Source organism: Rattus norvegicus, chromosome 7 (genome assembly GCF_021556685.1).
Source record: "Rattus norvegicus strain SHRSP/BbbUtx chromosome 7, alternate assembly SHRSP_T2T, whole genome shotgun sequence".
Taxonomy (NCBI): domain Eukaryota; kingdom Metazoa; phylum Chordata; class Mammalia; order Rodentia; family Muridae; genus Rattus; species Rattus norvegicus.
Genome location: NC_141540.1, coordinates 78805254 through 78827598, shown reverse-complemented (window position 1 = coordinate 78827598; position 22345 = coordinate 78805254). Strand labels below are relative to the sequence as shown.

General features: G+C 40.0%; 1 protein-coding gene across 7 annotated transcripts in view; it reads left to right on the top strand.

Moving 5' to 3' along the window:
• Ubr5 (ubiquitin protein ligase E3 component n-recognin 5) overlaps positions 1–22345 on the top strand; it is a 109600-nt gene that overhangs the window by 82560 nt on the left and 4695 nt on the right. For 4 of the 7 annotated variants that reach the window (NM_001419542.1, XM_087555461.1, XM_087555458.1 and 1 more), the window contains 20 exon segments: positions 92–349; positions 845–1113; positions 1272–1483; positions 2985–3215; positions 3891–3964; positions 5643–5815; positions 5899–6012; positions 6939–7159; positions 8130–8250; positions 8351–8449; positions 10123–10366; positions 11992–12103; positions 12609–12753; positions 13532–13662; positions 14831–14891; positions 16615–16790; positions 17162–17246; positions 19394–19549; positions 19786–19899; positions 21329–21473. In NM_001419542.1, the coding sequence (NP_001406471.1) occupies positions 92–349; positions 845–1113; positions 1272–1483; positions 2985–3215; positions 3891–3964; positions 5643–5815; positions 5899–6012; positions 6939–7159; positions 8130–8250; positions 8351–8449; positions 10123–10366; positions 11992–12103; positions 12609–12753; positions 13532–13662; positions 14831–14891; positions 16615–16790; positions 17162–17246; positions 19394–19549; positions 19786–19899; positions 21329–21473 (3141 nt within the window). 7 annotated transcript variants of the gene reach the window in all.

The window sequence follows — 22345 nt, the reverse complement described above, 5'->3', positions numbered from 1 at the left end:
GTTGAATATAATATTATCCTGAGTGAGAGACACATTGTGAAGTTAATTATCAATGGATTTACAGTGTTTTTTGTCTTAAAAATTAAAACAGGAGCGAGCAGTGTTCCTGCCTTTTTTTCTGAAGATGACTCTCAGTCAAATGACTCAAGTGACTCCGACAGTAGTAGCAGTCAGAGTGATGACATAGAGCAGGAGACCTTTATGCTAGATGAGCCACTAGAGAGGACAACGAATAGCTCCCATGCGAACGGTGCTGCCCAGGCCCCTCGTTCCATGCAGTGGGCTGTCCGGAATACGCAACATCAGCGAGCGGCTAGCACAGCTCCGTCCAGTACATCTACACCGGCAGGCAAGTCTGGAAACGTGCATTATTCCTAGGAGCACTCCAACTTGTTTATTTAGACAACAAAGCTTTATAAACATTACTTTTGTTGAGTTTCAAATATAAGACGTATATAAATAGGATTATATCAAGATTTCCTAATCTTTGCATTATTGCTTTGGGCTGGATAATTCTTTATTGTTAAGGTGTTTTTTTGCCCATTGTCAGACGTTTAATATATCCATTGCCTTAACCTGGTATATGTCCCCATTATTCCCAGTCCTATGTTCTTTACTTCTTTCCTTGTAGCAACCAAGTGTCTGCACACATTGCCAAATGCTCCCTTTTGTGGTGGTTGTGAAGTTGCAGAATTACTCTTCCTCCCCTAGACTATAGTAGAGGTATACTTTTTGGCTCATGTATATATTAATAATTGACCGTTTAGATTTGTATAAGCCTATACAATGTCACTAGCAGTTAGCAACCATAAAAGCTCATGGTAATTGTCCTTTCTCCTTATAGCAAGTTCTGCAGGTTTGATTTACATTGATCCTTCAAATTTACGCCGGAGCGGCACCATCAGTACAAGTGCTGCGGCGGCGGCGGCTGCTTTGGAAGCTAGCAATGCCAGCAGCTACTTAACATCGGCCAGCAGTTTAGCCAGGGCTTACAGCATTGTCATCAGACAAATCTCCGACTTGATGGGCCTTATTCCTAAGTATAATCACCTAGTATACTCTCAGATTCCAGCAGCTGTGAAACTGACTTACCAAGATGCAGTCAACTTACAGGTAGGAGACCTGAAAAGTTACTTACTATTTTGCCTGTCACTTAGGAGAATTTCAATATAAATGGTTATATTGCAAATGTTTAAATATTGACATACTAATACTATATCAAAATTAGTTTTGCTTGGATAGTTTTGACTATTATAGTTTGATCTTCATAGAACTATGTAGAAGAAAAGCTTATTCCTACGTGGAACTGGATGGTCAGTATTATGGATTCTACTGAAGCTCAATTACGTTATGGTTCTGCATTAGCATCTGCTGGTGATCCAGGACATCCAAATCATCCCCTTCATGCCTCTCAGAATTCAGCTAGAAGAGAGAGGATGACTGCACGAGAAGAGGCCAGTTTAAGAACACTTGAAGGCAGACGGTATGAACGCCTCCATATGCATTCATGTATGGACCAGACCCCTAAAGCCTAAGTCAGTGCTTTCTTACTGCTCTACATTTGAGCCAATCCTAATGGCACAGGAGAGGGCAGCTGCCTCATTTTACTTGATAGGCAGTTGAAACAAAATATAATTTAGTTAGCCAAGTTACCTTTTAACAGTCCATTCATGTCATCCTAGGAATCTGTTATTAAAAGCTCTTGGTAGCCTGTGTCCTTGTTCCTGTGTGCCCTGTTCCTCTTCTGCCTCCCCTTATACGGCAGGCAGATGTTTTATAATGTAATAATGACTAAGGTGTGGAGGCAGAAACAACGCCGACACCAGTCAAGATCACATCAGAGTTCCGGGGTTTGGTTTTGACTAGAGCTGAACAGGAATGCAGGAGGGTCAAGTGTGCTGTTGGTTTTAGGTGTTCACCACATGTGTATGAAATCATAAAATACACTTAGGTAATTGTATGTGCTCTGTGTTGAGTTCTACAGAAGACCACCTCTCAGACTAGGACTATTCGCCCGGCGTTGTAGTGAGGAGTAGCCGTACCATCCAGTGAGAGAAAGGGTCTGCAGCAGAGTCTAGGGGCTTGGCTCTTTCTCTTACTGCAGGTAAAGAAGTGAGAGAAGACACAGTCTGGAGGGCAGCAACAAAGGCCCAGATGAAAGCAAATACTGAAATGCTAACAGTTGTTGACACAGGGCAGGGTGAGGCGAGATTTGTGCTTGATACTTGCTTCTAAACTTACCTGAAAGTAAGAAAAGTCTAGGAATAGAATTAATATACTTGCTTTTGAGCACTTAGGGACTGGGAACAAATTTGGTGGGCTGGTTGGTAGAGACACATTTGCATTAGAAGGAGATTGGGAAATAGCAAGCAGTTCAGTTCTAGGAGCCCTCTTAGGCTGTAATCAATTGCTGTAAAAGAATCCAGTATACCATGGCTAGAGATATAGCCCAGTGGTTAACAACACTTCTCTTGCAGAGGACCTGGGTTCAATTCCTAGCACACATGTGGCAGCTTACATCCATCTTTTCCTTCAGTCTCGGGAGGTCCGATGCCCTCTTCTGGCCTCCTCTGGCAGTGCACCCACATGGTGCACTTTCATGTTAGCAGGCAAAACCCTCATGCATGAAATGCTCTTAAAAAACCAAATCATAAGCAGTGTTATTTTTAAAGAATATTTATAAATTTCTGGTGTCTCTTTTTAAGATTTATTTTATTTTCATGTTTGAGTGTTTTGTGCATGCAGTATCCAAGGAGGCCATAAAGGGTGTCAGATCCCTCTGGAAATGGAGTTACAGGGTGGCTGTGTCCCACTATGTATGTGCCGGGAACTGACCTGGGTCCTCTGCAGGAGTATCAGTGCTCTTAACTGATGCTGATCAGTGTCCATGTCTGCATTTCTTAATTGTACGTATTTAGGAAATTTCGTACTTGTGGTTTTTATAAACATCTTTTTTTTTTTTTTTTTTTTTTTTGCTTCAATAGACGTGCCACATTGCTGAGTGCCCGGCAGGGAATGATGTCTGCTCGAGGAGATTTTCTCAATTATGCCCTGTCTTTAATGAGATCTCATAATGATGAGCATTCTGACGTTCTTCCAGTGTTGGATGTGTGCTCATTGAAACATGTGGCATATGTTTTTCAAGCCCTTATATATTGGATTAAAGCAATGAATCAACAGACAACTTTAGACACCCCTCAACTGGAGCGCAAAAGGTATATCCATACATACTGGGTGTTGTTTGAGAACTCCTTACTTACTTTGTGTGGTGGCTGAGTAAACAGTCACAGTTTGGATTAAGGAGATCAGTAGTGCAAAAGAGAACAAAGAAAAGTGTGCTTCTCTTTATCAGTAACCTGTTCACTTAAAATAAGAAATAAGAATCTGATTAAACCTAATAGTTGAGTTATTTGTGTTTAAGTCTTGTCATATTTTGGGGGAGAATTTGTGTGGACATACAGTATTTCTTTAGGGCTTTTTATTTGGTGGTGGTGGTGGGGGACTTCTGTTTAGCCTTTTTTGTTACTGTGAGGCATCGTGCAGACTACCTTACCATTTCCTGTTATCTGAGCCCACACAGCAGTGTTAGGTTCCAGAGTGAGATGTCCGATGACGATGGCCCAACAACCTGAGTTCAAGTCCTAGGTCCCACATGGAGGAAGGGGAAACTCATCCCTGCAAATTGTCCTCTGGCTTCTGTATACATGTTGCGACACACACGTGTACACACACACACGTGTACACACACACGTGTACACACACGTGTACACACACACACACACACACACACACGTTAGATACCCAGTGACATCTCCAATGTCCCCCTCCCCTGTGCTCTTTTCATACTACACAAATAGTTCATTTAAATGACTCTGATTGTTCTTTTTAAGGACACGAGAACTTCTGGAACTGGGTATTGATAATGAAGATTCAGAACACGAGAATGATGATGACACCAGTCAAAGTTAGTGCCCAGAGCGCCTCCCACTCTTCTTTCAGACATGGCTGCCTCAGTGGCTCCTCCAGGCTTTTTAACTGCATTCTTTTCTGTCGGGGTGGGAATTGCTCTTTTCTTCTTTGTGTTGAATCTCTTACCTTCCTGTCATTTTTCTTACACTTCTTTGCATTATTCATTTCATAATTAAGAGTTAATGTTCTGAATTTTCCAATATCCATACTTTTACTTTATTGTTTTGATTCTCAGTTTATATTTACCATTACTTTAAGTCTTACGAAAGCCTTTGCTAATATCAGTGCAAAATATATTTAGTTAAGACAATGTAAATTCTGCCCAAGCATAGAAACTAAGAGAAAAGTTTTAATGCCGTAAGTTCAAGGATCTTGTAGAATAGCACTTCTGTCGTCCCCGCCCCCCGGAGCTGGGGACCGAACCCAGGGCCTTGCGCTCGCTAGGCAAGCGCTCTACCGCTGAGCTAAATCCCCAACCCTTAGAATAGCACTTCTCATCCTGTGCACTGGGACCTCTTAAATGTCTCTGTCACTGGGGTCTCCCACAACTATCAGAAAACACAGATAATTTACTTTATTACTTTATAACAGTAGCAAAATTACAGTTATGGTGTAGCAATGAAAATAATTTTATGGTAATGTCACCACAACATGAGGAACTGTATTGAAGGTTGTAGCATTAGGAAGGTTGAGAGCCACTGTTATAGAGACAACTTGTCGTTTTTCATTATTTTGATTGACTGTTAAAGATTTAAAAGGGGTCGAATAGTCCAGCTTCCTGTTTATTATTCCCAGCTAATCCTTTTATTAGTTTAGGAAAGACAACTACTAGTCTGGTTTGTTGTTGTTATTGATGGTGATGGTGATAATGTTTGTAGTAGTGGGTTTGGCTTTTTTCCTTTTTTGAAAATCCCGCCAAAATTCACTTTCTGCAGCTTAGCACTGCCTGCTGAAGTTTAATTCCATTAAGAAGAGCTGTTGCGGTTGTGCTGGTGTGCATGAATGCAGTGTAAATAAATGGCTCACACAGCTCCTTGTGCACTTTAGGATGGGAAGCAAATAGACTTCAGCTTCTGGTCATCTCCTTTACCAGGTTGGATCCTGAAATATGTTCAGGAAACTAGCTTTATTCATTCTCTGTCTAAAGAGAAGATGTAAGAAAACTATCCAAATAGAATGGTCCAGTATTGATTACAGTGTTTAACTTACATTTTTATTATTGTATGATAAATAATGCATTCAATTATTTTGGATTGTCACTTTTAAAAAAACACCAAAAGCTAGGTGTGGTGCCCCAGGCCTGTAATCTCAGCATCGAGGTAAGCAGAGGCAGGTCAGCCTGGTCAGTCTTCATGGAGAATTCTAGGACAGCAAGGACGTCACAAAGGAGACCCTGTTTCCAAAACAAAGCCCCACAAAATGCCAAAAGTTTCGACCACTAACTTGTGCATGCGTGCATGTGTGTTTGTGTGCACTTGTGCATGGGTGTATGTGTGCATGCATTGCAGGTGTCAGACCCAGGGTCTGTGCAAGAGCTCTGTCCCAGAACTTCATCTCCACGCCCTAACTTGCTTTCTAGTGTATTAATATTTTATAAGAGATTTCAGTCATTTTAGATTGAAGAGATTAATATTGTTATCCTTTCTAATTACAATTTTTTTTTTAATGTTTAGGCGCTACTTTGAATGATAAGGATGATGAATCTCTTCCTGCAGAAACCGGCCAAAACCATCCATTTTTCCGACGTTCAGATTCTATGACATTCCTTGGATGTATACCTCCAAATCCATTTGAAGTGCCTTTGGCTGAAGCCATACCCCTGGCTGATCAGCCTCATCTGTTGCAGGTGAACTAACCAGATCTCATGTTCTTTTATAGCTGATTGTGAAGTGTTCAATCTAACTATAATATGTCTTGTCAAAATTCCAGCCAAATGCTAGAAAGGAAGATCTCTTTGGTCGCCCAAGTCAGGGTCTTTATTCGTCATCTGCCGGTAGCGGGAAATGCTTAGTGGAAGTTACAATGGACAGAAATTGTCTCGAGGTAAGATAGTCAAAGTTTATAATACATTTCTTAATTAGCAGTTTTCCTAGCATCCAAATTTGAAGAGCTCTGTTAAATGCAGAATATGCATTTCCCTACTGTAGACGTGCCAGAAGTCCCTTTCTGTCAGGGTAATGGAGCTTATTTTCACTGACTTGTAACGTCACCCCACTTCATACACCATATAGCCTTCTTATGTGCTTGGTTTGTTCCCAAGAGTTATCAATGTGTGATGCTGAAAGTTAGGTTTCCAAATAAAAATACTTCTATATAAGCATTTGTCATTTTAGTTCCAATTTTTTTTTCTTGATGTGCTCAATTACTTGAATGAAGAATAAAGTTCAGTAAATGAGGCGGCTTTAACAGGGATACCCAAATAGTTAACGTCTGTTGGTGCTGCCTCTTCCTTTGTTACCAAGGAAGCATGTAGTAAGAAATAAAGCTTGAAGAGTTTATGAATTTCACGTGGGGATGTCAGTTATCACAGCTAATTACATGACAGATTTAGGTTTTGGAAAGTCATGTCTGATTTCAGAGGTGAAATCACATTTTGTTGTTTTTATGAAAAAAAAAGCAGTATTTCGTTTAAAGGCAGAATACGAAAAATACAACTGAATAGATATTTATAATTAAGTGGTTATGAAGAATGTAGCATTAAGTTATTGGATAGGAGGCTGAAGTACCAGAAAGAGTATAAATAGTTGCTTTGAAATTTTCGGAGGCACCTCTGGTGAGTACACGGGATCTGTGATCGTCCAGGGAGGGCTTTGGCTTCCTAAGAGCAGACTGCACTTTGGTGGTGAAAGCTCTAAAAAGGAGCGTCTTAATTATCTATGTGATCTCTGTGGAGCTCTTAAGTTAAAAATCAATCCTCCCCCCATACCCCCTTAACGTGTAACTTTTTATTTAAACCTAATATTGCATAGGTTCTTCCAACTAAAATGTCTTATGCTGCCAATCTAAAAAATGTAATGAACATGCAAAACCGGCAGAAGAAAGCAGGGGAAGACCAGAGCATGCTGGCCGAAGAGGCTGACAGTTCAAAGCCAGGGCCATCCGCTCACGATGTTGCCGCCCAGTTGAAAAGCAGTTTACTAGCAGAGATAGGACTCACAGAAAGCGAAGGGCCTCCCCTTACATCTTTCAGGTATGGCTACACGAAGTATAAAACTGTCAACTCAGACGCACGCCATCAGCAGTTCAACTAACCTGCGAATACTAGGAAGAATAGAATTCTCACGACTTGTGACTTATTTAATTAGGGTTCACAAATGGCATCTTGGACATAGTAGGTTTTCAGTACTGGTGTATACTGTTGCTTAATCACCAACGGTTGGCCCTTGTTTATGCCCTAGTTTTTGGCTAGAAGTATAAGACTATTTTTGCTTACTTGTTAATGAAAAAAGGTATGCTTAGAATGAGTTAAGCAGCTAATGAATGAGTATACTGTGTCTACTAACCGTTAAAGGGCATGGGATAATTTCTGTACTGGAGTAGCCTAGACTTAGAAGTATGTGAGGAGTTGGTCAGAATATATAGACCAGAATGGAGAAAAGAATTAGAGGTAGGAAGTCCAGTTAAAAACTGTAGTAGTTCCACGTCGTGAGGAGGAAATGGAGTTGGGTTAGCAAATTAGCTTTAGGCATAGAAAGGAAATTATGTCACAGGAAGATGGACTGTATCACTGTGGAGGAACAGAAGGTAGGAAAGTGTGATTCAAGTCTGTGCAGTGAATAGTACTGATGAATAAAAATTACAAGGAAATATTGTTGTCTTGAAGCCATAATATGTTCATGGTAATTCAGTACCACTGATGGAGAGAACAAGTTCTAGAGAGGATCCACGAGATGGACATTTGACTCTGAGGAGAGAAAGTAAAATAAAATGGGAGTTGCAGTTAGAAGGTGATGATGTGGATGTGGTTGTACAGACACACATAGTCACATACACACCAGGAACATTCAGCCATAGAAAGCTGCTTTCATTAAATAAGATATGGTTTGAAATACTTAAGATAGCAAAATAGTAAACAACCAGGAAAGATACTATTATTGACCAAAAGTTTGATTTGAGGAGTTGATTAATTGCTTTCTTGTCTGTCTTTAACTTCCTCCCAGGCCCCAGTGCAGTTTCATGGGGATGGTGATCTCTCATGACATGCTGCTGGGGCGCTGGCGCCTCTCTTTAGAACTGTTTGGCAGAGTATTCATGGAAGATGTTGGAGCGGAGCCTGGATCGGTGTGTATTTCGTGCACTTTAATTCTATTCTACATGCCAAGAACAAATTTAGTGAATAATCGTTTTGCTTCTTTCTTTCCTTTTCTTTCTTTTTTTAAAGATCTTAACTGAATTGGGTGGTTTTGAGGTAAAAGAATCAAAGTTCCGTAGAGAGATGGAAAAACTGAGAAACCAGCAATCAAGAGATTTATCACTAGAGGTAAAAGTATTTAGATTTTTCTCTACCTATAGCATGCCACGAGACACTTAAAACATTCAGAAAAAATAATATTGCTCGGGATAGATATGTGTTTATAATTAAAATTTTAAAGAAATAATTTAGGGCAGTATTTTTTTTTTTAAATAGTTTTTAGCTGGAAAATGATTTAGTTGGTAATGTGTTTAGGGACATGAGTTCAGAAATCCAGCACCCACTTAAGAAGCCCGTGTGTGGCCTGCTGTGAAGATACAGACAGAATTTTTGGTGCTCCTTGGTCAGCTAATCTTGCTAAAGTCAGTGAAAGCCCCATCTCACAAAAATAAGGTAGAAAATTATAGAGGAAAAACCCAGTGTCAGCCTCTGGACCTCACATGTCTGCATGGGCAAGCATACTCACACACATAAGTGCACAAACACATGACCCTGTACACACCATGTACACACGTGCTCCTGTGCATGCACACACACCATTACATAAACAGAACTGCAAAACTTCTGACGTACTGAATTAATTCCATGCAGAATATTCTTACTGAGCTTAATTTGTCTTGTTGGCTAGTGTTTTGTCATTTGTTGCCTCAATGACTATTATCCATGATAACCTTCCTTGTTACTTTTCCAGTGTATGTCTTGTACATTTCCTGCCACAGGCCTTAAATTGACTCATTCTTTAGAAAATGTACTATAAGGTTAAAAAGGGGCTCTGATTTGAGGTTACATATTCTATTAAGTTGGTCGTTTCTAGTCCTTTAAGAAATTACTGTGAATTCATACTGAGATGTCAAATTCAATTTGAAAATGCCTTTCTTCTAGACCATTGATGCTTTTATTCTGCATCATACAATTACATTGTAGAATTACAATATTACTACTACTACCAATAAAGTTTTTCCTTTTTGTTGCTTTGAGACAGGATTCACTCTATTGCCTAGGTTGGTTTAGAACTCATCTATGTAGCTCAGGCTGGCTTTAAACTTCTGGCAATTCTCTGGATTCATTTTAGCAGGTTTTGAGATTATCCAAGCATGAGCTATCACATCTGGTTTAAAATGATTATTTATAATAGCTTACAGCTTAAGATTAATTTGTAGCTTCATTGTCTGTAGACTATATCCGAGTTAGAGTGCTTCATTGTTCTTTCCTGTAGCTGCCGAGCCCCTTTGGAACCCCTCAAATGTTAGCAGTTGTTCTTCAGTGTTTGGGCGACGTGCATTCATGATTGTCTCTGTGTGCAATAGAGTTGCAGGTGTTTTCTCTAGTATGCCATTTTCCACACTTCGCTTCCATTGTTTGTCATTGGGGAGTTCTGTGGTTGGGCATCAGTAGTGTAGGAAGTTCATTAGTTTGAGACCCTTCTGGGCTATAAAATAAATTTTAGACTAGCCTGAGTTACATAACAAGATGGAGGGGCAGTTTTCATTTCTCTGATCCAATTGGATTTACTCTTATATACTGTTTTCTGGTGTATCTTTGAAAGGTTAGGTGGCCCTAAATTGAGTTAAATTTCATTAGCCTGATTTAATGTAGGACGTTATTCTTTGCACTGGAGTGTAAAAGCTTCTGAGACCTCAAATTTCCTATGCTGTGCTACAAAGGTGAGATTCTATTTTAGGCTTTACACAGCAAACCTTGTGGTTTCTAGCCCGGATTAACTCTGTGCTGTATTTTAACAGGTTGATCGAGATCGAGATCTTCTCATTCAGCAGACTATGAGACAACTCAACAATCATTTTGGTCGAAGATGTGCTACCACACCAATGGCTGTCCACAGAGTTAAAGTCACATTTAAGGATGAACCAGGAGAGGGCAGTGGTGTAGCACGGAGTTTCTATACAGCCATTGCACAAGCCTTTTTATCAAATGAAAAATTGCCAAATCTAGATTGTATCCAAAATGCCAACAAAGGTACTCATACAAGTACGTACTCCACAGATTTTAAGCATTATAATTATTTCTCGTTTGTTACTGCAATGGCAATCATAATTCTATATGTCTCTAAATATTACATTCTACATTACTTTAGGTTATGATTTATTTGAATTGACAGTTTGCTATTGTTAAAACCTTTTCCTGGGTGTTTGTGATTAGCTTTTCACTTAAAGAGAGAACAGAACTCTCCAGGTAAACTGCTTTAAGATTGATTCACCACAAACATGCTGTGATCCCAGGGAGGTAAAGAGCTGAGACGTGTAAACCAGCAGTGTCACCGTGCTTATTTTAACCTAAATGGGGTTTTTGATTGTTTGTTTGTTTTCCTGTTAAAAATAGGGCTTTACTTAACATCTTTGAGTGTTGTAGCTTCAGTAGGGGGTTAGGCCTCTTCCCTGGCTTTCATTGAGTATGTTCATAGCTTTGTGAAAATAATAAAAGCATAGATGATAATTGGTGACACACTCACACCAAGCACGGTCAGGATCTCTAGCTTCGTAAGCGACTGGAGTAAAAGTTCAGAGGATGGCCACAGGAGTTACTTAGGCTACTCCGGCCATGAAGACTGAGTGGGTTTCAGAAACAGACAGGTGAACAAATGGGGAGTTTGCCAGCCTTGGTCATCACTTTTACCATTTTACTTACAGTAAAAGTAGATTAACAGACTTGAGCAGAGAGACCTGCACAATCCTGACATTTTAGAAATAACCTTTTTCAAACACCATTAAGAAGCCATACTCAAGGGCAGGTGAGATAGATCTTGATGCCACACCTGATTACCTGAGTTCGAGCCCCAGGGTCCACATGGTGGGAGGAGAGAACCAGCTCTGGGGGTTGTAGTCTTGCCTCGTTTGTTAGGGAACAACAGTCAAAAAGATGCAAGTTTTAAAAAGGAAAGAAAGCAACCATAGTCGGGATTGAGCATTGGAATTTAAAAATAATAATAGTTAATATTCTGGTGGTCTCTAGTGCTCAAAGCCAAAAACATGAGGAATAATAATAATAATAATAATAATAATAATAATAATAAAAACAATAATAATCATCATCATCGTCGTCGTCGGGCTTCAACTGTGTAAGAAATCTCAGCACTGTTTATAATAAAATCAAGGACTGGAGAGATGGCTCAGCTGGTAAAGGCTCAGCTTACAACTGAATAGAATGAAATCCATCTAGCTGTAGTTGCATATTAAAGTGAAGTGTAGTGTGCCCTGAACATCCTATACAGGCATCAGTAGCCCTCAGAAACCAAGGTGCTTGCTGTGAGAACAGGAGGACCCGAGTTTAAATCCCCAGCACATTAAAAGCTGGGCGTTATTTGCATGTGCTTATAACCCATGTTGTAGAATGGCAGATTTCTGTGAGAGAGCTATATCAAAAGGTGCAGCAATAGACAGTATGCACATTGTACGTGCGTCTTACATGCCTAGGCATACATCACACAAACAACGCGCTGTACACCGGAGCCCCAAAGGAAGAGAAAGGCACTGAAAGCACAGAGGGTTTCAAGCAGCCATGCTTTCTTGTGTTCCTCTCATCTTAGCATTGAATGAAATATAACGTTTTTCATCTTGTACTTCTCTCAATGTGCTGTGTTTCATCTGTTCTTCTAGGTTTAATGCAAAGATTGAGGAACAGAGGCGAGAGAGATCGGGAAAGAGAAAGAGAACGGGAAATGAGGAGGAGCAGTGGCTTGCGAGCAGGATCTCGGAGAGACCGCGATCGGTATGATGGATCTAGGTCTTACTGAATTCTTGGCACATTGGATAAAGGCTGTGTAAATCAGTGTAAGGTTTGTTGTAAGGGTGAATGCATGGTAACCGTAGTCTGTTACTTAATGAAAGACTCTGCTTAACAACTCTAGGACATTTGAAATTACATGCCTTCTTTTTTTTTTTTTTCACTTAAGTTTGATATTTTGTTGCAGTTATTGCTTTCCTATTTTAATTAAGTCTTAAATGTGGCAAACTATATTTTAATTTTCTCTTGTTAGAATGGGGTACACTTTTGTGTAAAAAAAAAAATTTCTAGGAATTATAGGTAGTCTGGTCCTGCTCCCTTAGAATTAAATTATACTTTACAGGTAGATTTTTAGAGACAAACCTAGATAAACACTTTGTATTAGATGTCATACCGTCCTGGTGTCAGGGTTGGCACCATCTCCATGCACTCTAGTTTTCTGTTGGTGAAGGTGTGTTAATACTGGAGCAATCACCTTCTTCCCTGACAGAGACTTCAGGAGACAGCTGTCCATCGACACCAGGCCTTTTAGACCTGCTTCTGAGGGGAACCCTAGTGATGACCCTGACCCTCTTCCAGCTCATCGGCAGGCACTCGGAGAGAGGCTGTACCCCCGAGTGCAAGCGATGCAGCCTGTAAGTGCGGGCCCTTCCTCTCCTAACTGCATGCACGCTCTCTCTGCCTCTGTCTCTGTCTCTCTGTAATTGTCAGCTGCTTAGTTGCTCGAAAGTAAACTATACAACTTGAGTCTTTCCCTCCACTAACTTACTTAGTTCAATATACTTTAATTGTACCCAATTTAAATACCTTTGTGTTAGTTGTATGTTTACTTACACAAATGATTGTTACTTTTTGAAGTAGACATGATCTATTAGCAAGTTGTAGCTGGGGGAAAATGGCAGTCCTTTGCTGGTCATAAAATAGCTGAAGATTTCAGTTTGAATGTTTTATCTATTTTCTCCTATAGTGTGAAACCTACATGCTAGTTGTCGGTGTTTATGCATTATGTGCATATGTTGTAAGACAGAAAATCTGTTTCTTGCAGCAAGCTAGCCTTAAGTAATAGGTGACTTTCTCCTTCCCTCCCTCCCTCTTTTCTGTACTAAATGAGAAAGAGTGTGTGTGGCTCCTTGAGGAAGACAAAACTTACAGAGATTGTATATATGTTTACTTGGAATTCAAACTCCTTTTTTAAAAAAGGCTCATAGAAATATTCTCGCCCCAACAAAACTGTGGGTTCTGGCCTGTGCCTCCCCTGTCGGAGCTGTCTGACGGACCTTGCAGTTTCATAAGAAGCCTTGCTAGTCACGAGACAGTTGTGTTACTTTGGCTCCTCGAGTCAGTTCCCCTCTTTTGAGTGTAGCTTCTAACAAGCAGATAGTTGATGAAGTGACGTTTGCTCATCCTCTGTAGGCCTTTGCCAGTAAAATCACCGGCATGCTGCTGGAGCTGTCCCCAGCTCAGCTGCTTCTCCTTCTGGCGAGTGAGGACTCTCTGAGGGCGAGAGTTGAGGAGGCCATGGAGCTCATCGTCGCCCACGGACGGTAACAGGAGGAATGGCGGGATGGTGGGATAGGGCTTCACTTAGACATGAGCCATACCATTGCCACATCTAGGCCTTGTCAACACATCCTAACCATTATGACTAGTCTGGACATAGTTCAGAGATTAGGATCATTTGTTGCTTTTCCAGGACACCTAGGTTTGTTTCCTAGTGCCCATACGGTGGCTGACAACCATGTGCTACTAGGTGAGACATGCTTGGGCTTTTGAAACCTCAGAGCTCACTGCCAGTGCCCCTACCTGATGACAAAGCATTCAAATATATTCTGAGCCTATGGGGGCCTTTCTTATTCAAACCACTGTACTAGATAGCAGCATAATGTTAGCATCCCAGACCCTAGGTGAAGTGTCTTCCTGATCATAATTTTGGATGGAGAACAGGATTAGCTGCAGTTGTAGTAGTATACACCGTGGGGCTGGATATCAGAATTAAAAAGCCATTTTTCAAGGCCTTGGAATGGTCCAAGTCAAAAGCTGTTGATGTACTGATGATTTCCTTTGCTGTTGATGCTGCTGTTTTTCTCTGGACTTGTATGTATTGTTTCTTTATTCCTTTGCCTTGTCTTTGGGACTGTAAGCAGACAGCTTAGCCCGTTATACAAAACATTGAAAGTTACCTTTTATAAAAAGACGTTGTAAATATTTATAGGCATTGCTAATTTATACTGTCTATTGAGCAGAACTCACACCTAGCTTTATGGATTGAATAGCAAATTTAGCAGTAGTATATTAGACCTAGTGCTAGAGAATTCAATTCCAGTGGTAGTGTTCTGAGCATTCTTCTGCCTTTTCTGCATGCTTGCTTTCTATTAGTCCCAATAAAGACTTGTGTTACATCAGGGAGCCTTAGCTGTGTCTTGAATTCATTGGTGGCTAATGGAATTTTGGGGGTTTTGTTTAATTTTGGTTTTGTTTGCTTTTTGCTTTTTGTTTGTTTTACTTGTGAGATGGTATCCTTTCTAGTGTAACACAAGAATTAGCCTTGAGTTTGCTCTGTACTACAGGCTAACAATGTGATTATAAACATATTCCATGGTTTTGAGCTAAATTGGGTTTTAAATTGTGTAGTAAATATGAACAGATACTTTCACACTAAGTTTTAGACATTTCACCTCTCTGGATTGTAAAGGGGGTGTTGTTTGTTTTTAGGGAAAATGGAGCTGACAGTATCTTGGACCTCGGATTATTAGACTCCTCAGAAAAGGTACAGGTAAGGGATTTTCAGTACATGTTAAAGGACAATTAGAACAACAACAACCCTCCCCTTCCCCAGGATTTAGGAGCTGCCTTTGTAAATACAAATCATGTTTTATAGTACAGAAAGAGAAAGACATGTAGTTGTACTATACAGAATCAAATATAAAATGGGTTAAGTTAGACATTAATGAAAACCTAGTCTGTTTGCTCTTTATGCATAAACACTAACTGAAGTGTGCTTCGAGATCCAGGGAGCTGAGTAGCAGAGGAAAGAAGCACTCTAGAGTCTTAGGAGCCACTCCCAGGAAGCTGTTGATGCCAAAGATGCAGTGAAAACAATCTATCACAGTACAGCAGTAGGGAACGGGGAATGGTGTGGTTTGTTTCGTAAGTAAGCTTCTAGTGCTAGCTGAGAGGAACAAGCTCTGCAGTCACTTCATTGGTTACCATGAACACCAGCACAGAATGCATGTTCTGAGCAAGTGTATAGAGCACACAGACTGGAAAGAGTCCAACTTGACAATGGCTGGTACGGTGGCTCGGAGGGTACGGTGGTCCTTGTTCTTCTGTCCTACTTGAAAGATGGCAAAGGCTTTGAGAATTACCTGCTTGGGAAACACTGTCCAAGTGTCCAGCATATCAACAGTTTCGAGGTATAATTGTTACATTGAGATTCCTTCTGTCTTAAAAGCCCCCCTCCCCTAAATGCAGTGTTAAGACAACTTAGTGTCACACCTAATACTCACAAAGTACCAGCTGCCAATCTTCCTAAGCTCTAAAACTACTCAGCAGAACAAGAACAAGGCAAGACTGGCCAGTTCTTCAAACTTCAAGGTCAGTGGACTTGAAGCATCCTGTCCTAAAACTGTCCAGACACAGTTAAATACTCAAAGCAGGGAGACAGTAGTTTGAAAAACAATGGATTCTTACCAGAAACTACACATAGTAGTTTCTCCATGACAGTAGAACTTCATCGTCCATAAGTTGAAAGAACTGTCTATCCAGAATCCTATAGCTAGTAAAAAGAATACCTTCTAGGCATTAAGGTAAAGGGTGGTCTTTGTTTCATTTTGTTTTGAAGGCAGGGTTTTACTCTAGCCCAGACTAACCTGGAATTTACCTGGGGGACTGTCCTATTTCAGCCCTCCTAGTGCTGGGATTACATACATGTGCTCTCATGTCTACTTTATGCAGCAGAAGATAACCCAGGGCTTTGTGCTTGTGAGACAAGTATTCTCCCAATTGACCTGAGGTCCCAACGTGTTTTTATTTGAATAACAGACATTAATATTTAACATACAGAAGGCAGAAGATGGCTCAGCCGTTCAGACCACCTGGCTGCTCTCCTACAGAACCAGGGTTCAATTCCCAGCACCCACATGGCTCACAGCTGTTTGCATCTCCAGTTTTGGGAATCTGCTGCCCTCTCCTTGCCTTGACTACACGTGCAGACACACATGCAAACAAAACGCATACACATAGAACAATAAGTAAGAAAGCAAAAGATAAATTAGTAAATAAATAAATGTAGCGAAAATATTTAATGCACATAAGGTTTGTTTATGTATTGTAGCTTTGCCTTTATTATTTCTTAAAGTTTACCTTTAATATTGTTATGCACACACATTTAAACATGGATGCTGTTCTGTTTGCCTTTTACTTTGAATAATTTCAGAGAACCATTTTATGTTTTAAAATGAGCTCAGGAGTTTCACTTCTCATAATTTTGTTTGTAGGAAAACCGAAAGCGTCATGGCTCTAGCAGAAGTGTGGTAGATATGGATTTAGATGACACCGATGATGGTGACGACAATGCTCCTTTGTTTTACCAACCTGGAAAGCGAGGGTTTTATACTCCGAGACCTGGCAAAAACACAGAAGCAAGGCTGAATTGTTTCAGAAACATCGGCAGGTAAACTCACTATTTATTCTTCCTACTTGAATCTGGGGACATGGGGTTCTGGGGATTGGACCCAGGGCTTTGTCAGTGCTACACATGCTCTACCACTGAGCTGCTTCTCCAGCCCCAAGCTCTATATGTAGGCCAGCCTTCATAGATCTTCCTGCTAGCCTCGCAGGGCTGTGAATCAAAGGTGTGTCACCACAGGGTAAAAATAGACTATTAATTAGCTTTTAAATTGGGTATGAATTCTATTTTATATTAGATAAAAATAAGCCCTAGAGATTTTCTCAAAATATTATGTATTTATTTATGTTTATGTATGTGGGACTAATTGTTTAATTAGTTTTGAATTTAAATTATATTTCTGTTCTTATTTTTAGGATTCTTGGACTATGTCTGTTGCAAAATGAACTATGTCCTATCACATTGAATAGGCATGTAATTAAAGTGTTGCTTGGTAGAAAAGTAAGTTTGATGCATATAACTGCTATTACAATTGTAAACGTTTTCTTTTGCAAAATAAACGATAGTACAATGTATAGCATTCACTTTGTATTAAAAGCATGATAATCATAAATAATCGTCAAGTATTGAATGGCATAGAAAAGTCTTTGTACATGGGGAGACGGCACAGCAGAGTAGGTAACAACAGGACTATGCTTGGTTCCTGACAGACCTCCATCCCACTGAAGAGAAATCTCTTGGCAACTTTGTAACGCTTTGCACACAGTGCTCCGAACCCTAAGCCACTGTAATGGGTCATAGGTGGGTGGCAGTAACGTATAGAGATAGTCTTAAATGACACTTCAGCTTTAAAAATACACATAAGGGCCACAGTGGGCCAAGAGTCTAGTAAGGCGTGGCTGGTACTCCTGTGGCTCAGAGGCAGCTTCTTTGCTCTGTGTGCTGATAGTCTGGTAGCCTGGAAAGAGTCTGTGCTGGTAATTACCCAGCTGTGCAGAACAATCCCTAAAGCTGTGATAAAGCAACCGACACCAAGTATTAATTATCAGTCTTCTGTAGAGATGGCTGGGCCAGAAATCGACTGTAAATCACATTGTTAAAGCTGGAGTCTACTAGTTACCCCCTTTAATGGTTTTATTAGACATACTAATTATACACAATAATGAGTTTATTATGCCATTTTCACCTGTGTAAATAATTGATTATGATTGCATCCCCATTCTCCCCGTTGTTTTATCCCCTTCCTGCCCCCTTTTCACCTTCTGTTTTCATGTCTCATTTTGTTTGTGACCTAGTGGTTTATGTACCATTAAGATTGTTTACAGGAGCATGGACACTTGACCAGTGGTTAAATCACTGAAGAAAATGGTCTGTTTTTCCACATCAGCCATTAATTGTATAAATTGTTAGGGAGATGTGGGCACTGTGAACCTCTCCAGTCGGTGACTGGGTATTGATGACCCAGTCTTGAGCAGGTAATCACAGCTGTTCTGAGTTTGGTATCTTAAGAGCCTTGCTGTGCTACATAGTCAGCCCTCAGTTTCTACAGTGTTGCTTTCTCTGGCTTTTACACACTCGTGCACGTTCTTGCACGCATGCAAACACATGCACGCACAGGTGCACACACACCTCTCACAACCCACTTTTTCTCGCAGTGAACATCGAGCCTTGGGTAGGGTGGTAGAGATCTCTCATTTATTTATAGCTGGACATTCAGCAGTTATCCTTGTACTTTGACCAGGTGAGTCTTCCGTCACACTGACGGCTACAAAACCCTTCCGACAAAGTCGACAGCAGCACTAAACGTACAATCTTTAGAACACAGTTAAATGGTTACACCATATCCATTCCACAAAATAACTCCAGAAGCCTGTCACTCTTCATCCCAAGATACGTGATCACATTAATAGTACCAAATTAATTGCTTTTAACCAAACCACTGAATATATCAGAAATAAGGATATTTTAGTGAGAAGTATGTATTTTCCTTTTTAGCCGAGACCAAATTTAAGTTTAAATGCTCTTATGCATAGAATTTGAAAACCAAAGCTCTCAAACATGCAAATACTCATATGTTGACCCTTTAGCTCATGAGATCTGCTAGACCTCAGTTTAACTTGGTGATGTGAGCTTTGTAAGTTACCAAGTTTCTTAGAACAGTCCAGTTTGTCACTTGGATTTAGTGACCTGTATCATATGGTGACTATCAAGAGCATATGGGATATTTAGTCAAGATCAATGTTCAATAAGTTGTGCTGGCTTTTCCAGTTATTTTTGAAACTAATTATTGTTTTTGTTACTACCGCTCCTACAAAAGCACGCTGTTGGCTTCACCTCATAGCAGTTAACTTTTTAATTCCTGTTTTAAAAAAAAGTAAATGAATTGTCAAAGCCAAAGACTTTCTAATTTTTCTCTCTTTAAAGCAGTTTTATGTATCTTGTGGGAAATTCTTTTATCACTGTACCTGTAAGTTAAATAAAATTAGGGCCGGGATATAGGTCAGTAGTAGAGCACTTATTTAGCGTGCACAAGTTCCTGGGTTCAATCCTTATCACTTCCCCTCCCCGAAAAGGTAAAGCCATTACAGATTAATTTGCTGTTGCATGGAGAAAGGACGCTTCACTTGACTTTTATGATTATTCTCCAGGTCAACTGGCATGACTTTGCTTTTTTCGACCCTGTGATGTATGAGAGTTTACGACAACTGATCCTTGCATCTCAGAGTTCAGATGCCGATGCTGTTTTCTCAGCAATGGACTTGGCGTTTGCAGTTGACCTGTGTAAAGAAGAGGGTGGAGGCCAGGTAAAGCAAACCCAGTTTTCTGATCTTCGAGAGAGGATCGGGTTATTTGTTAGACAAATACAGGACAGTTTGGGGCAGGAACCAAGAGAGAAAGATTGAGACAAGGCACATGCCCGAAATGAGCATTGTAGGAGAGAACAGAGAGAAGAATCAAGAAGGAGTGAGGTAGAAAGTTCTCTTGAGCTGTTACTGCTTGTCAGAATTGCTTTTAAATGTCACTGCTGAACTTTTTGTAGGTTGAACTTATTCCAAATGGTGTAAATATACCAGTCACTCCGCAGAATGTATATGAGTATGTAAGGAAATATGCGGAGCACAGAATGCTGGTGGTTGCAGAACAGCCATTGCACGTAAGTATTTTCTAGAAAGTTCAATGGATGTCATGTGGTGAAACTTTTTGTTTTTGCATTGTGGTAAATTAGCCCAGTAATCTGTTCTTCTGCAAAAGGCCAAAGTTTTCAAATTTAAAATGAGTTTACAACTAAATTCAAGAGTTCAGACTAAGTACTCGTTTACTTTTGGCTATAACTGTTGGAAAAACTGTATAATCAAAAAGAGTAGCTCTGGTGAGCAAAAGTTGAAAGGGGGCTTGTAGGACTTAAATACACTTCTTAAGTCATCCTATGGCCACCTCTCCTTACGAATATCCTAGTTAGAAGGATTCACTGACTTCAGCCAGTTACACTTAGTAAACGTAAAGACACCCCAGCAGCATAAGCAGAGGAGGAGGCTGTGTTAGGTAGAACCTGAAGGGTTCATGTACAAGCTTCAGGGTACATGTTTTCATATAGGCTGTCACAGACAATATACTCAGTATAAAGTGCTTCAGCACATGTACGACGAACGTTGCTCAGGGAAGCCTCAGAGAGTCACAGCCCAGGGTTTTTATTGGTGGCTAGTCCTATTAGTGTTTCCTCGCTGTACAGCCAGCTGCCACTACTGCAGTTTTAGAGGAAAGCATGTTTCCACCATATTGTCAGCACAAATAACATGGCTTATCTATCAGAAGGGTCATTGCCCTAGTCACAGCAGTGGAGAGGCATTCCAAACATAAGTCCTCAAGACAGTGACCCAAGGACCAGCTCTGCATTCAGGCCCCTTCAGAAGAATCAGCACATGGTTCCTGCGGTGTTAATGCTTTCCCTTTGCAGGATAAAATTCCTGTAAGCCAAGAGTGGTTCTGATTCTTGTGCTGGGAATTGTTGTACTGAGATGAAGTTCCTGACTACTTTCTAGCTGCACTTTGGCAGGCTACTTAGTACTTCTGCTCATGGCTTTCCTTCTGCAAAATGAGGAGGCCAAGATCGAACCATTAATGCACCCCAGATACTTAGCATAGCTCTGGGTGGTACATTTCCCAATAGATTTTGGGTTTGAGTCTGGGAGGTTTGTCTTTATTGTTTTCTGGGATGCACTTTCACCAACTGAAGTGATGCTTAACTCATATGCTGTCTGTGTTATTTATAATTATAATTAAATATAATTATATTTAATATGTTATAATTTAAAAAGTAGTTTCCCTTTTCTACTGGGATGTAAGAACACTAAGCAACTTCTGAACTGCAGCCTGTTTGCTGTGCTCAACTTTTCCATTGTTCTTTCTTGACTTTGTTAAGAGGAAAGTCACAATAATTCAGCCCTACTCTTTCTCCTCGCATTAGAGAACTAATGTTTTTAGAGAATGCTGCTAAAATTAGATATTGAGTTTTAATAGTATAAACAGATGCCTTGGAAAATAAAGTACTTCTTACAATAAAAGAAATAATTTAAATTCTCTAGGCAATGAGAAAGGGTCTACTAGATGTGCTTCCAAAAAATTCTTTAGAAGACTTAACAGCAGAGGATTTCCGACTTTTGGTGAACGGCTGTGGTGAAGTCAATGTGCAGATGCTCATCAGTTTCACGTCTTTCAATGATGAGTCAGGTAGGAAACTGCACGTCTTTCTGAGAGGTAAAAGCCAAGTCTTCTTCCCAAGCCCTGTAAGCAATCAGGCCTGAGTTTTTATTCTCATTACATTTAAAGGTATGATTAAGTATTTTGTTAACTTAGAATTAGGCTATTCTTTTGTTCCTTATGGGAGGCCAAAGCAGGAGGATCTGAAGTTCGAGGTCAGCTTTGGATACATAGTGAGAACCTGTCTAAAAAAATCTGTGTGTGTGTGCTCACATCCAAACAAATTTTGAACACAGTAAAATTTTTTCGTGGTGGGAAAATGATGTTATTGCTAAAGTAATAAAAATAATAAATGTTTCCTGTACCTCCGATAGTCAAAGAACATGATCACATAATGTTTGGTTTCTAGAGTTGTGACTGGGTGGTCACTTTATTGTAAAGACAAAATTCACATGACTCCAGAAGCAAAAGAAAAAAAATGATTATAATCATTTGCAAATAAGCTTTATCTCAGTGTGTGATTTGCCTTAAAGTTGTTTTTATTTTTTAGACATTCAGACAGTGTAGAATTTAAAGCTATAAGAAATTGATTATGAAAACAGTATAGCTATACCAAGATTTCTACATACATGAATATGACTTTTCCACTTTTGTGTATTTTGTTTTGTTAAATGGCCTTCACCAAATTATAGATTTGGGTTTTCTGAAGTAGGGTCTATGGAGGATCCATAGGGTCCTGGAATTCACATACTAGACTGTTCCTGTGCACACAGAGATCCCATCTGCCTCTGCTTCTGAGTTATGACAGGTATGGGATTAAGGATGTGCCGTCCTGACAAGCTCCAAGTACAGAAAGCTTTGCACTGTATTAACCTTCCGTGTTTGGTAATTCATAGGTTGTT